We start from the raw sequence: 12814 nt of genomic DNA on the forward strand, positions 1-12814 counted from the left end.
TGTGTTTACATGAGAATTATGTAAAACCCCTGTTGTAAAAACAAAAATCCGACTGATGTTGTTGCTGAAAATGAGCGCGGATGTTGCCATTTTACGCAGCGTGGAGCGAGATCTTTAGGACGACTCAGGAGCTACAAAAGCGCATCCAGCGAAAGCGTGTGCGATTTTTGAACTGCTCTCCTGTTGGTGAGGGTTGCGTTACTTTCTGCTGTTGCTTCTTGGCACCTCGGCATCAGTTCAGCCTTCAGGGTGAAAGAGCGATCCTCCTGTTGCTGCAGAAGAAAAAAAAAATTGGCTGCCTGCCGAGTCGTCGAACAAGTGCGCCTCCCTTCCCTGCTGTTTAGCGTATTCATAGTTAGGGGTTTGGGCTCGGCTGTTTTTAAAAAGGCAAGGCAGCTCCTCAAGTTGATCAGTCTGCTGAGGAAACTTCTGCTGGTGGAGAAAGTACCGGCGTCCAAACTGAAGGGCAGAGAAGTAAAGATTGTGTGCAGAAGAATTGCTTTGCTCCTGCAGAGGACGAGATCTCCGGGAGACACAGCGCGCATATTTTCAATTGCTCCTTTTCATTTTTTTTGCACGGTGCACAGCTCAAAGCCTGCAATTCATGTTTTTAATAGATAGCAACACTCTTGGATAAAGACTCTTGGCTTTAGCTTTAAAAATCGGATTATCTGACTGAGGCATTGTGTTCATTAGACCAGTCCACTTTTTTTCTGCGCATTTGAGGTTTATGCTGTAACTGAAGAGAGAACATCAACAATGATTCTGAGTCTTTGCCTCTTGGTGACATTTATCTTGGGACTGTCCGGGTGCTTGGGCTCATATGTGCCGTGCGAGCCTTGTGACCAGAAGGCGCTGTCCATGTGCCCTCCGGTCCCGGTCGGCTGCCAGCTTGTCAAGGAGCCGGGCTGCGGCTGCTGCCTAACGTGCGCCCTGTCTGAGGGACAACCGTGCGGCGTTTACACCGGAACCTGCACCCAGGGCCTCCGCTGCCTGCCGAGGAGCGGGGAGGAGAAACCCCTGCACGCCCTTCTCCACGGCAGAGGAGTGTGCACCAACGAGAAAGGATACAAACCTGCCCACCCGCCCATAGGTAAGACGCGCACTGGCTGGCTCGCTGAATGCGTGCTCGGGACTGAAACGATGACTCGGTTAGAAATGAGTGTAAAAAGCGTCAGAGTAAAGGTCTCACGTAGAGCAGGACAGCAGGGTCTCCACTCTCCTCTGGGGATCAGTGTTTGATAACATGGTGTCCCGTGCGCGCACCCACTGGGTGCTGCTGGGAGGTACTGCGATGTCTAGTGGGAAGAAAAAAGTATCAAATAGCTTCTTGATCCGGCAGTTTTAAATAAATAACTTCACATTTTGATTCCTTCCCGCTGTTTTTCTCCCTTCTTTCGGAACAATAACTGGTTCCATTTCCTCTCCAGAAGACCCGCTGTTGTTACAGGATAAGCAGCCGGCACCAGGGCTCTCTGACAGGCCGTTTGATTGACAGATGGTTTGAGGTGCCATCTGATTAACTTTTATCCACTGCCTTGATTAAACTGGCTGCAGGAGCTTACTCTCCCCCACTTCTGCGCTCTTAACGCAAATAAAGGGTGCAGTAAATTCAGCTTGATGGCTGCAGGCTCAGCATCCAGCTGCAGTGTTGTGTTTTGTTGCTGCATAGTCGGTCCTCACAGCACTAACGCGGAGTAAAAACAAACTCTGCTTGTGCGCTCGGTGTCGGTTTAATCTGTTGCGGACGAGCGACGCTGCGCTGCGGTAAACGCACATGGCGAGCTCCCGGTGGCTGTCAAACTGCGGTCTAGCGAGACCCCTGAGCAGTTAAACTGGATGAGTTTTTAAAAGATTTACTCGTGAAGACGCTATTAGAGGCACTTGTCTTACGCATTTACCCCCTATCGATGTTGTCGATCTTGGCGGGACAGAAACTTTATCAAGTGTGTGCGCGCACGGAGTCAGACTGTTCATGGCAGGAATATCGAGATGAGGAACCGTATAAATTTGCCTCATTCTGCTAAGAGCCGCCTTTAGTGTGCAGCACTCTAACAAGTGTCTGTCAACCCCGACGATTTTCCATCATCGGACCAGTGCGCACGAGTTGTGTCTTTCATTTTTCAAGATGTGAAACCTCTCCAGGTAGACTGAAAGAATCCATATGGGAGGGCACGAGGTGGCACGCTGCAAATTTGGTTCCTGTTAACGCAGAGTTTGGATAGATTTAGGTCTTCAGGCTACCCCTAGGGTGGTGTTTAGAGTCGGATTACCACTAAATCTGTATGCGTGAGAGAGAACCAGAGAGATGAGACAGAAAGAGAGGCAGGCGGAGGGAGAAGCAGCACCGAATCCTTGAATGATTTAAGACATTTCTTGGTGTAGCAAAGAGCCCCACTGTCACTCAGGGCTTTAGTAGCTTGTCAGCAACTAGATTAGTAGGTGGTAACCACGAAGGTTTTGGCTACACGCCTCATTCTATAAAATAAGCCTCCACTGGGCTCATTCTGACTGTTGACAGAGTCATTAAGCTATTTGCACCCAGCGAGCAGCCCTCACCTCTCCTCTCAATGAGCTTCCCACAGAATGGGCTCTGTGTTCCGAAAAAAATCCAAACACAAACCAACTCTACGTTTTGCAAAACACTGATCACGAATCCAGACAATGTAAAGGCATGCTATAGCTGCTGTGTGTGTCTGTGTGTTTGTTCCTAGTTTCTCTGTGTGTGTGTGTGTGTCTGTGTGTGTGCTCTCAGTACACTTGGGCACGGCTGTGTGGGTGTCTGGGTGTGCACTGTGTATGTGCGATCATTGTGAGTGATGACACCTCAGGCAGTTTTGTCTCACTCTGGTTTTGTGCGAGTGCACACGCATACACACAGACACACACACACCAACGCTCACAGGATCTGACTTCTTTGTTGGCCCGCAGAGGTAATCAGAGCATCTTTTCCTGCCTCCGGCTGTGCATTCATTGCATGGGCACTCAGTCGCAACGTGGTGATTCAGCAGAATGCCTCCGGCTCTCTCTTTCCTCTGAAGGACCTTCTGTCAAACAGCTTCTTGGATGGGAAACTGGTGAGCTTCTGGTTTCCTGTGGTGTGGGGTTGCAGCTGTCTGTGTGCTGTACCAGCTGAGCAAGGCAAACACGGGGAGGAGGAGCTCAAGTATCCAACACACTCAGGAGGCCCTGAGCGCTGCTGCTTGCTAAATATTGACTGGGGAGGCCAAACAATGGAAGAGAGGAATCTTTGCTATTCCCCCCACACACCCGCCAGCTCTTCTCCCCGTCTCTCTGCTGCTCGTGTAAGAAAAAGAATCCTGGTCATCTCTCTCACTGTGTCTGGATTCATGTCCAAGTGGTGCATTTATCATGTTGTAGTCTCTGCACTGTGGATCCATGAGGCGTGGGGATTGTAAAGCACGGGAGGTGGTATGTGCTTTGGGGGGAACACATAGGGTTTTGTCGGCCTCCTGTGAGTGAATCATACTCTGGAAAGCTTGCCAACAGATATGACAGATATGGCAGCAGGCCGCTTGTTCTTTGAGCTTCTGAAAGGACCTTATGTTTTAACAGATTGCTCTTTGCAAAGAAACAAAAGATGATTAGGGAGTGGCTCCACTCACACACGGACTAAAATGCTGTACCCCTTATTAACATAGCAAACAAGAAGCTTGGTGCCTTTACTGACAATGTTAATACCTTTAACTTATTCTGATGCTTGATGTTTGCTTAAGAGCACATATGTGTTTCCACACGGCTTCTTTGCTCATTTGTAGGAAACATGCAGAATCAAAGTTATTCAACTGTGAGAATCACCATCTGCTTTTTCCATGTCCACATCATCTCTGACACAGCTGGTTACCAGGCCACAGCCGAGAAACTGTGGCTGAAGCCACAAAACGCTGATCATCTCTTCACTTAGAGAAGACCAACGCCAACCAGCCTCCACACTCTGCCGTCGACGTTGCATGCTCATACGGACACGCCGGGTTAGATATAGCCCTGGTCACGTGCTGGCGCCAGCTGCCTGACAGCTTCATGACGGGCTCATGTGAAAGGAAAAACTGTATGTGGCTTTCCATCCGTCTCACCTTGAACATCTGAGACGCTGCAGTGAAAGCTTAGCATGCTGCAACTGATGTGTTGCAGGTTCCAGGGAGAATTATTGGAAAGGTCACTTTGTCTCAAGATCACTTAAGGACTTCAAGATGGAAAATTAGATAGTGGGAAAAGGTAAAGATGTTGTTGTTTGTTAGCATGGATGAGGTACAGCTTTATCATATGAACAGTCTACAGCCTGAGCTTTTGGCAGGCAAATCAGCTCTTAGGCACACTTTCCTGATTTCTCCCTATAAAACTTCACAGTGGTATTTGTACAGCTTATTGGCCACTGACACCCAGCCTGCTGATGGCAACAGCTGTGAAAGAAATCAACCTCCACTGTAGTCTTGTGTTCAGACCTGACCTGTGTGGTGCTCTAATCTCTCTGCTAACACCCGGCTACATGCGAGCATGGAGCGAGAAAGGACCGATATCACTGTCTCTGCAGAGGAGTTTCACAAGCAGGACAAGTAATAGCCCTCTTAAGTTTCGCAGGATTTGAACAACAAAAGAGGCTCCTGTGACTTCTCTGAAACGGTGTTGCTCAGAACGGGAGACAGGCAAACCTTTTGTGGTTCTCTGTCTGAGCTAGTAAGCCCATCTTCTTTGCCTCGAATAGTTGCTTCCTCCTAAATCCTAATTCTAGGACTATAAAAAAACACCTCGCTTCAGACGGTGCACGTGTCATGCTGCGTAAACAGGCAGTTTTTGGGCGTGTTGCACATCACCCCATTATACTGTAAATCCCACAAAAATGCGTTAACCTCAGATTGATCTTGGCCAGTTGCTTCCTTTTATGCTGTTTGTACAGTACATCCAGTCACACTCGACTCTCACCAGAGTAGCTGCTTTGTCCGCCGGGGTGTTCAAACATCGTCACACCCAGCAATTGCGCTGTGGTGATGGTGAGCCAAAAAGAGGTTGCGTCCATCCTCGTGGCTTGTTGAAAACCAAAACTCAGATGTGGGACCAGACCTCATACCAAAATTAGGAATGTACACTGGAGCAGCCATGCGCCTGACTCTGATAATGGACTCTTCACATGACTGCTCGCAACATGGATTGAGCTTTTTCTTTTCTTTACACTGCAAGCTGTAAACAGGTCGAAAGTTTGCTTACCTATAGGAGCATTTCCTTTTTGGAAAGACTTTGCATGCTCTCATAAGTCATGTTTTGTGATTTATAATCCTTGAATTGTTCTTGTTGCTATTTATACCATGCATTCAGAAAAGCAGGAAACTTTTTGATTGCAATGAACATAATCTGTCTGCACAATACCGTGGGAAGAGTTATTTCCTGCATATTCAGTAGCTGATTGAGAGCATGCACGGAGCTGAACAACTGAAATTCTTGTGAAACAACAGGACATAAGGGTCAAAACAGAGTTCCCTTACTGTTGTGGTCACATAAAATCAGGCGCAGAACATTTGATAAAGTCCATATTTTCCTTCTGCTCCAACTGGTTTGGAAGGGATCCTTTTCCAGTCCCATCATGCTTTGTGTACTGCTGTCAAATCACATACAGAAGATGTAACTTAGCTTGTGCCCTGCTAACTTGATACAACTTTTATGCTGCTGCACAACCATCTTCGGTGACTTGCACAACTCTGCTGGGTTGTTCACACCTCCCTTTCTGCTCTAGAAACTGCAGGGTTATCAGGCCATGGCCTTGCTTTCAAATATTAAGTAGCTGAGGCAGTCTGAGGCTCAAGGATGGCTTACTAACGTAGTGCTTTATATGTCACAGGCCCTCAGGCTCATTTATCCCCACAATTATCTTGTCCTACCCCCTGTTGAGATTAAACAGCTCCTCTATTCACTGCTCTCTTACATCTTGTAAAGATGTAATTTCAGATGCTGCACAGAGATCGACTTAAAGGCAGGATGAAACAAACATGGTGTCGTGCTGGGAAATCCAATAAAAGGTGGGAGAATCTATTGTCTAGGCCTTTTTTAGCAGAATTATTATAGTCATCCAAAATCCAAGGAAGAGGTAGCTTATCTTTCATGCTTGGACTGCTGCTCATAAGAAACTTGGGATATTCATGAAGCATAATTGTGTGCAGATGTTAATTTTTAAACAGAGAAGTATCAGGTGCACCTCCTTTGGCTACTCCACTCCTCTCGTCTTAATGAAATCTTTAGCTGCAGCAGAGGGAGAGAGATAGCAGCACAGCTTTGGGCTCAGCTGAATGGAAGATCGGCACATGACTTGGCTCACTTGGCTCTCGTCCAGCGTCTTGGCTGAGTGTCAGGAGTTAAACACAGACCCTCTAAGCCTCCTTTACAAGCTGGGTACCCTGAGCATGGAAAAACTGAGTTTTTGTGGCTTCACTGAAGAGCCCACTTCAGAAGAGGTGAATTTGGGTGAATTTGTGAGCTGAGGAGAAAAGAAGTCAGACACCATTGTCTTTCCAAAAGCTACATAAATAAAAAAAGCAGATTTCTGACATTATTCACTTAAGGGAGACATTTTCTCAAAGTCACTGACTTGTGAGGTGAGTGTAATTGATGTGCCATGGCTTATACCGGTCTCATACTGGCCATTTATATGCTTAAATGAGATTACACATGGATCAAGAATGCATGTTGAAAAACAGTCTGTATTTTCAACGGCATATTTTATTTCCAAATATGTGGCATTTTAATCAAGCGCTCTGAGAAATGATTGGAGAAATAAAGAGTTTTTCCACAGTGGTCACATGCTTGGTGTACACAGGAATGCTTGTTTGACGTATTTATTTATAGCGAGTAATAGCCTCGTAGTCTGAGCGGGGAGACACAAGGACATATCTAAACACAAACCGAGGCCTGCCAAGTCATGAGTTGTGAGATTAATTTCAAAGAGACGGCAGCGCGGTGCAGAAGCCAAAGACCCAATTCTGGTAATCACCCTGCCCCTGCCTCCCTCCCCTCTCAGAGACTCCAGACGCTCATGCTGTGTCAGGCTCTTTGAACATGGGTCCTCTGAGCTTGTGTCCTTGTTACGTCTCAGTGCCTTTCTTCCGCGGTGGCTGTGCACTAACGGGCCAGTCCCGGCGATACAGCGGCTTTAAATCATATCTTCCCTCATGCCCCTAAACAAGTGTGGAAGTTGTTTTGTCTTTCAGCAGCAGTTGGCCTGTAGTCCGCAGCCAACATTCCTCTCTGGTTCAGCTCGTCTGGCCCTGTGCACCACGACGGGTTTCCTTGTCAGATAAATATAACCAGGGTCATCCACTGGCACCGTGGCTGCAGGCTTGGGGCCTGGCATAGTCCCCACAATAATTCTGTACTTGTGGTACAGCTAAACCAAGGGGGTGTGGGGGGGCTTCTTTCTGTGGCCTTAAAGAACCTCTGGCTTGGGGTCTGGGTTTAGAAGGCTGAGCCCCAATGATAGGAGAGGGGGTGGGTCAGGTTAAGGATAAAAAGACCTCAACCTGTGAATATCCCATCAAGAGGAACGTTTGGATCTCTGAGGCTACAGTGCCCCCTGGGGGAGCTAAAATGACGTCCAAGAGCTGCACAAAATGTGACAGAAATGAACAAGCATTTATATGAGTCTGCAGAGCAACTGGATTTTCCTGTGCTTGACATTTGAATCAGTTTAATGTGGGGCATGTCGCTATAAAGTTACTGCGCTCACAGGCCTCAGTCCCTGTTGCAGTTAAGCAGTCCAGATAACGTGTTAGCACATTTTCCAGGCACACTGTAGGCGGACATGTAACATGTGATGCAGTTTTCCCAAGTCAGTCACAAATATGCGCTGCCCTTTGCGTGATTTCATCCAACTTTAAAATGAACAAGTCACTGGTTATTTAAGGCACTAAAAGACAAGAAAGGAGCTGTCTATAGATTCCTCGACAAATATCTAATTATCTGGTGTCGTTCACGTTCTCATGGACGCAGATCAGATACACTTTTGTTACACATTCTGATATTTAGCAGTGGAAAATGTGGGGTGTTGAAAGACGATGAGCTTAGCTACTGTTTGTCGCTGGTGGAGTTCATCAGCTGTTGATCTTAGCTCCGGCCTCCCGTCCTCTGTAAACAAATGTTAAGTAACATTTGGTGGGACAAACCCCGGGAAAAGCACCTGGCTTTGTTTTTATGCTGGAAGGACTAAAAGGCTGCAGACATTCAAAAGTTACGGAGATAGCCAATGAACATACAGTATCTTAACAACTATTACAATATTAGTTATTTAGTGAATGGAAGTTTTACTTTAGATTTTTTGTTCAAAAGCAATTTTTATTTGTTCGTCTTAATGCTTGATTTTGGCATCTATGATGACTGTTAAGAGATCAGACATCTCCCCTTCGAGGTTTTACTTACTTTACTTTACCTAAGTGTCTTTCAGCACCTTGTTTTGGTTTGACAGTGTTTAAAAAATCAACTGCTTTGGTTTAATCACATATCGTCATTTCCAGCTATGACAGGTAGAAGAGATAGAGATAGAAGGAGAGTAAATATTAGACTTGCATGCGCCATGTGGGCAGAAACACACCACTAAATTAATGCTAAGGTCTGCTAGATGTTTAAAGAGACAGCATTTTACCTCTTCATAATAACAGCCAAGATGGTTTACAGGTAAGTAAGTGCTTGTTTTAAACAAAGACCAGGCCTAATCACATATATCTGTGACAAACACTTTCTTACCTAATATTTGGTGTAGTTAAAGATCTCCGGAAAAATATGTGACATTTATTGATGATCTTTTATTTGTACCTGATGCAGATCGCGAGTCTCGAGAGCACGAGGACGCCTTGACCACAGAGATTACAGAGGAGCTGCAGCCAGCTAAAGTGCCACTCCTTCCTAAAGACATTGTGAACAGTAAAAAAGCCCAAGCATTGCTCAAGGAGCAAAAGAGGAAGCAGGGCCGGCAGCGCAACTTTGGCTCCACCACAGACTATTCCCCTCTGTCCATCGACAAGCATGAGCCTGAATTTGTAAGTAGTAAATGTTCATTTCTAATGTTAGCATCTCTGACGCCAGCATCTTCCAGTGGCAATAAAGACACGCCGAATGTAGCTGCTTCCTTGTTACCCCTTCCCACATATTTGCTGTAGATCCTAATAAACATTTAGCTTGAGTTGAGAGTATCTTCTAATGATGATGCATTGTTCGATAGTAACCCTGTGTTGCCATTTTTCAAAGGGTCCATGCAGGAGAAAACTGGACGGGATCATTCAGGGGATGAAGAATACTTCTCGTGTAATGGCTCTGTCTTTGTACATTCCCAACTGTGACAGAAAAGGTTTCTTCAAGCGCAAACAGGTGAGTTTGCTTAAGAAAAGTCTTTTTTTGTATCAAACATCACTCAGCTTTAGAAAAAGTAAATCAACACTTTGAATTTAGCACTTGAGAAATGACAGATACAAGATGTTTGTATAATTTCATATTGTGTGCTCTGAACGTGCAGTTCACTAGAGCAGGCCAATGATCTTTGCCGTGTCACTTTCTGTGGTGAACTCTTACTTTATCCTTTAAGCCATTTACCTAACTACATCCTGTTGCTTTGCCCACAGTGCAAGCCATCTCGCGGCCGCAAGCGAGGCATCTGCTGGTGTGTGGACAAGTACGGCGTTCAGCTCCCCGGCACAGACTACAGCGGTGGGGACATTCAGTGTAAAGACCTGGAGAGCAGCAACAACAACGAGTGAAAAGGGGAGGACCGCCCTTCGACCCCCACCTCCCCCACCATCATCACCACCACCACCCTTAAACACCATGTGACCCAGGGCCCACGCCTCCTCTCTGAATCATACCTATATGCTCCGCCCTCCGTTCACTTCAAGATTTTTTGTTTTGTTTTATTTTTTCAAATTGAGAAAAAAAAGGAAGAAAAAAATCGAAATGAAAGAACAGGCTGAAAAAGGACACCTGTAATTTTTTTTCTTTTCCTTTTCTGTTGTTGACCAAGCACTCATCTCCAAATGAGGGGAAACGTCCCAGAAGATTTACTAGACCCCATGACTATTGCTCATGGGACCCTTTGTATGAGCTGGGTCCCCTGGTTGCAGATTCATGAAAATATATGCACACAATGGATATATTTTTATAGGGGTTTCAGTACAACACTTTGTATGATGTAAAAAAAATTCACACAATCATTTCGAGATAAAAAAAAAATCATCGGGGCACATTGAACGAGAACAGATCAGTTTTAAGCTGTGGGACACGATGCCACTGTGGAACTGATGATTGGCCGTTGAGTAATTTGGTTTTGTCTGTTTTCCAAACGAAAAAAAAAAGAAACAATAGATAGGGATATGCTGTAACAGTTGACTCTATCTGGGTTCATGGTTCTGTCAGAGCACTTATGAATAGGGGAACCTGCTTAGATATGTGATACTGCACAACATGATGCATGCATGAATGTGTGTATGTATGTCTACAGTGCGAGTGCATGGTATGTACGTATCAGCCTATATTGGTGTATGGTGGAGTGAGCCTATTACAGAAAAGAATGTCCCTTTTTTCTTTCTCCTCTTTCTTTGGATTTTGTCACAAGTTTTGCTCGCGCTTGAAGTGGTCTTGAGGCTGGCCTTCTCCTTAATGTAAAGTATGTCTTGGGACATGGAGCTTTGGGAAACATAAGAGTAAACAGATTCGTCATGGATGAACATAAGTAAGTGGCTCTTCGACAATGTAGCTAGCCTGATATGCCAACTGTGCCTCTTTGAACAGACACTGCCATGCAGGGCGACACAGACCTTAGAGAGCGCTGACTCTACTGGTGAAATCAAGACGTTCGGCTTTTAAGCGATGGGACTCGCGTTTGACTCTGATCTTTTGAGTTGAGCGCATAATCAAACTTGCCAGTCGGGCCGGTTGCTTCTCTTATCCAGTTGTGTGAAGTGTAGTTTTGTATGGTTTTGTTTGTGCTGTTTTTTTTTCTGGGGATTTTTTTTTTTGCCTTCAGTGAAGTAATGACTTTTGAGCCATGTTCCTTTATCAAGTGGTTTCCCCTCAGTACTGCTACTACATTGTATCCATGGTGTATTACATTACATTTAAATATAGTTATTGAATGTTGTTTTTCCTCTAGAAACAAAGTATGACAGCAATGTAATTGTGTTTGGAAAAAAAAGACTTTAGCCTTTAAGAAAATTTAATAGATCTTTGTAGCCTGTCCACAGTCACTCGACCACGGGGCAGTCAAAGAAGCTAACCCTCTGGAACTTTTCTGTTTACCTGTATTCATGCAAATTTTATCTACCTACATCTAAAGGAAGCATGATGAAAAGATTAATGATTACAGGTGATAATTCGATTATTTAAATAGAGTTTTTCTCTCTCTGTGTTCAAGTCACAGTGCCTTTCTACATGCAAACCCAGTTAAACAGTGACGTGAAAGTGATATGGATATCGTATGGGGCAATTTTTTTTTTCAGACAACCCCCTCCTGCTGGGGCTGATACTTGAGACAATGACGATAAAGAGGTCTAGAGGTTTAGTTCTGATCAAGAGAAGAACAATGAATGTGGTAGGTGCTGGGAATGGTGTCAGCAGCACATTGCAAATCCATTTAATAATCTCCTGTACCTTGGGGGGTAATTCTTGGTAAGAATGACATGTCAGGAACTGCTGTGTATCCACAGTCAGCTAAACCTCCCTCTTCTCTTTCTTTGACAATCAATAAGCTAAGATACTTGCTTTTTCATGTGAATGCCAATGTATATGATTGACAGGGAGGGGAAGTGAAAGGATGTTTGGAGATAAATCAACCGTTTAGTTCGTGCATCCTGAACGGCTTCCTATTGTGAATATATTATCAAGGCTCTTTGCCCCACTTCCAACACCTTCCTCGCTACCACTTTCAAAAAAAGCAAAAAAAAAGCAAAAAAAAAAAAAAAAGCAGCTTGCACTTATTTCAGTTATTCACTATTGATATTGACACAACAACAACATCCTAAGATGTGATATCATGAAGTTAATGGAACGAAAAAGTAAAAAAAAAAAAAAAAAAAAAGCAGCCACAAAAGCTAAATGTTGTGTTATCTTGTGCTTACCTTGTAAAGGTGGTGCTTTGAGGTAATATTTGTCGACAGGGGCTGTGCAGCCCATGCCTTGGACCTCCGATATGGCAACATCCTTTATGGAAAAATAGACTAAAAGTAACACACAGATAGAGATTCTCATGGCCGATTGCACAGAGATGTGAGCTGAGACAGAGCTGGGGGGGGGGGAGACGGAGGAAAGATGAAAGAGGAAGAGCAAGCGCCATGGGCAGTGGTCATAATCAGGGCCTAGCCACTTCCCCGATACGGGGGCCACCAACTGCATGACATTAGATACAGTTAGCAAGACAGTTATCAGAGGAGTGGAAATCTGGGGAATTCAATACTGCAAACAGGAGTGGAGAGGTGGGTTCAGCTCTGACAGATCTGATCTCTAGGACTATTTCATGTCTGGATAAATCAAGAACATGAATACTTTGATGTTTGTCATTGTGGGCTGACGATTGCAAAAACCACAAAAGTCACAGCGTTATTGTAGCGATGACTCCTTGTTTTCCAAACCTGTTTGCGAGTACTGAGTTCCGCTGGTTCCTCGTCTCGTACTCGGTTTAAACTCATATTCATATTTCATACTTCAGTAGTACAGCAATTACAGTACAGCGTTTTCTGAATACATAACACTTTCCTGGATGTAATGAGACTACACAATTGGTTTTCATAATTTGGTGTTCACTGGCTTGTGAAAGAGACCCATCGGTGGCAGG

At 44.9% G+C, this 12814-nt stretch overlaps 1 protein-coding gene across 1 annotated transcript; it reads left to right on the top strand.

Annotated features, from left to right (window-relative positions):
- Window positions 1-759: 759 nt before the first annotated feature.
- On the top strand, window positions 760-12546 carry igfbp5b (insulin-like growth factor binding protein 5b). The gene is made up of 4 exons (XM_026376221.1): window positions 760-1093; window positions 8821-9035; window positions 9244-9363; window positions 9615-12546. The coding sequence occupies exons 1-4, from the start codon at window positions 760-762 to the stop codon at window positions 9747-9749; spliced, it is 804 nt and encodes a 267-aa protein (XP_026232006.1). The 3' UTR covers window positions 9750-12546.
- The last annotated feature ends 268 nt before the right edge of the window (window positions 12547-12814 follow it).

This window comes from Anabas testudineus, chromosome 21 (genome assembly GCF_900324465.2).
Source record: "Anabas testudineus chromosome 21, fAnaTes1.2, whole genome shotgun sequence".
In the NCBI taxonomy this organism is placed as follows: Eukaryota; Metazoa; Chordata; class Actinopteri; order Anabantiformes; family Anabantidae; genus Anabas; species Anabas testudineus.

Excerpts from the sequence above, each read along its gene's own strand:
- igfbp5b (XM_026376221.1), top strand. The coding sequence starts at position 760 with ATGATTCTGAGTCTTTGCCTCTTGGTGACATTTATCTTGGGACTGTCC. Across the intron at positions 9,036-9,243 it reads ACAAGCATGAGCCTGAATTT|GGTCCATGCAGGAGAAAACT; the intron begins GTAAGTAGTAAA and ends CATTTTTCAAAG. Across the intron at positions 9,364-9,614 it reads GTTTCTTCAAGCGCAAACAG|TGCAAGCCATCTCGCGGCCG; the intron begins GTGAGTTTGCTT and ends CTTTGCCCACAG.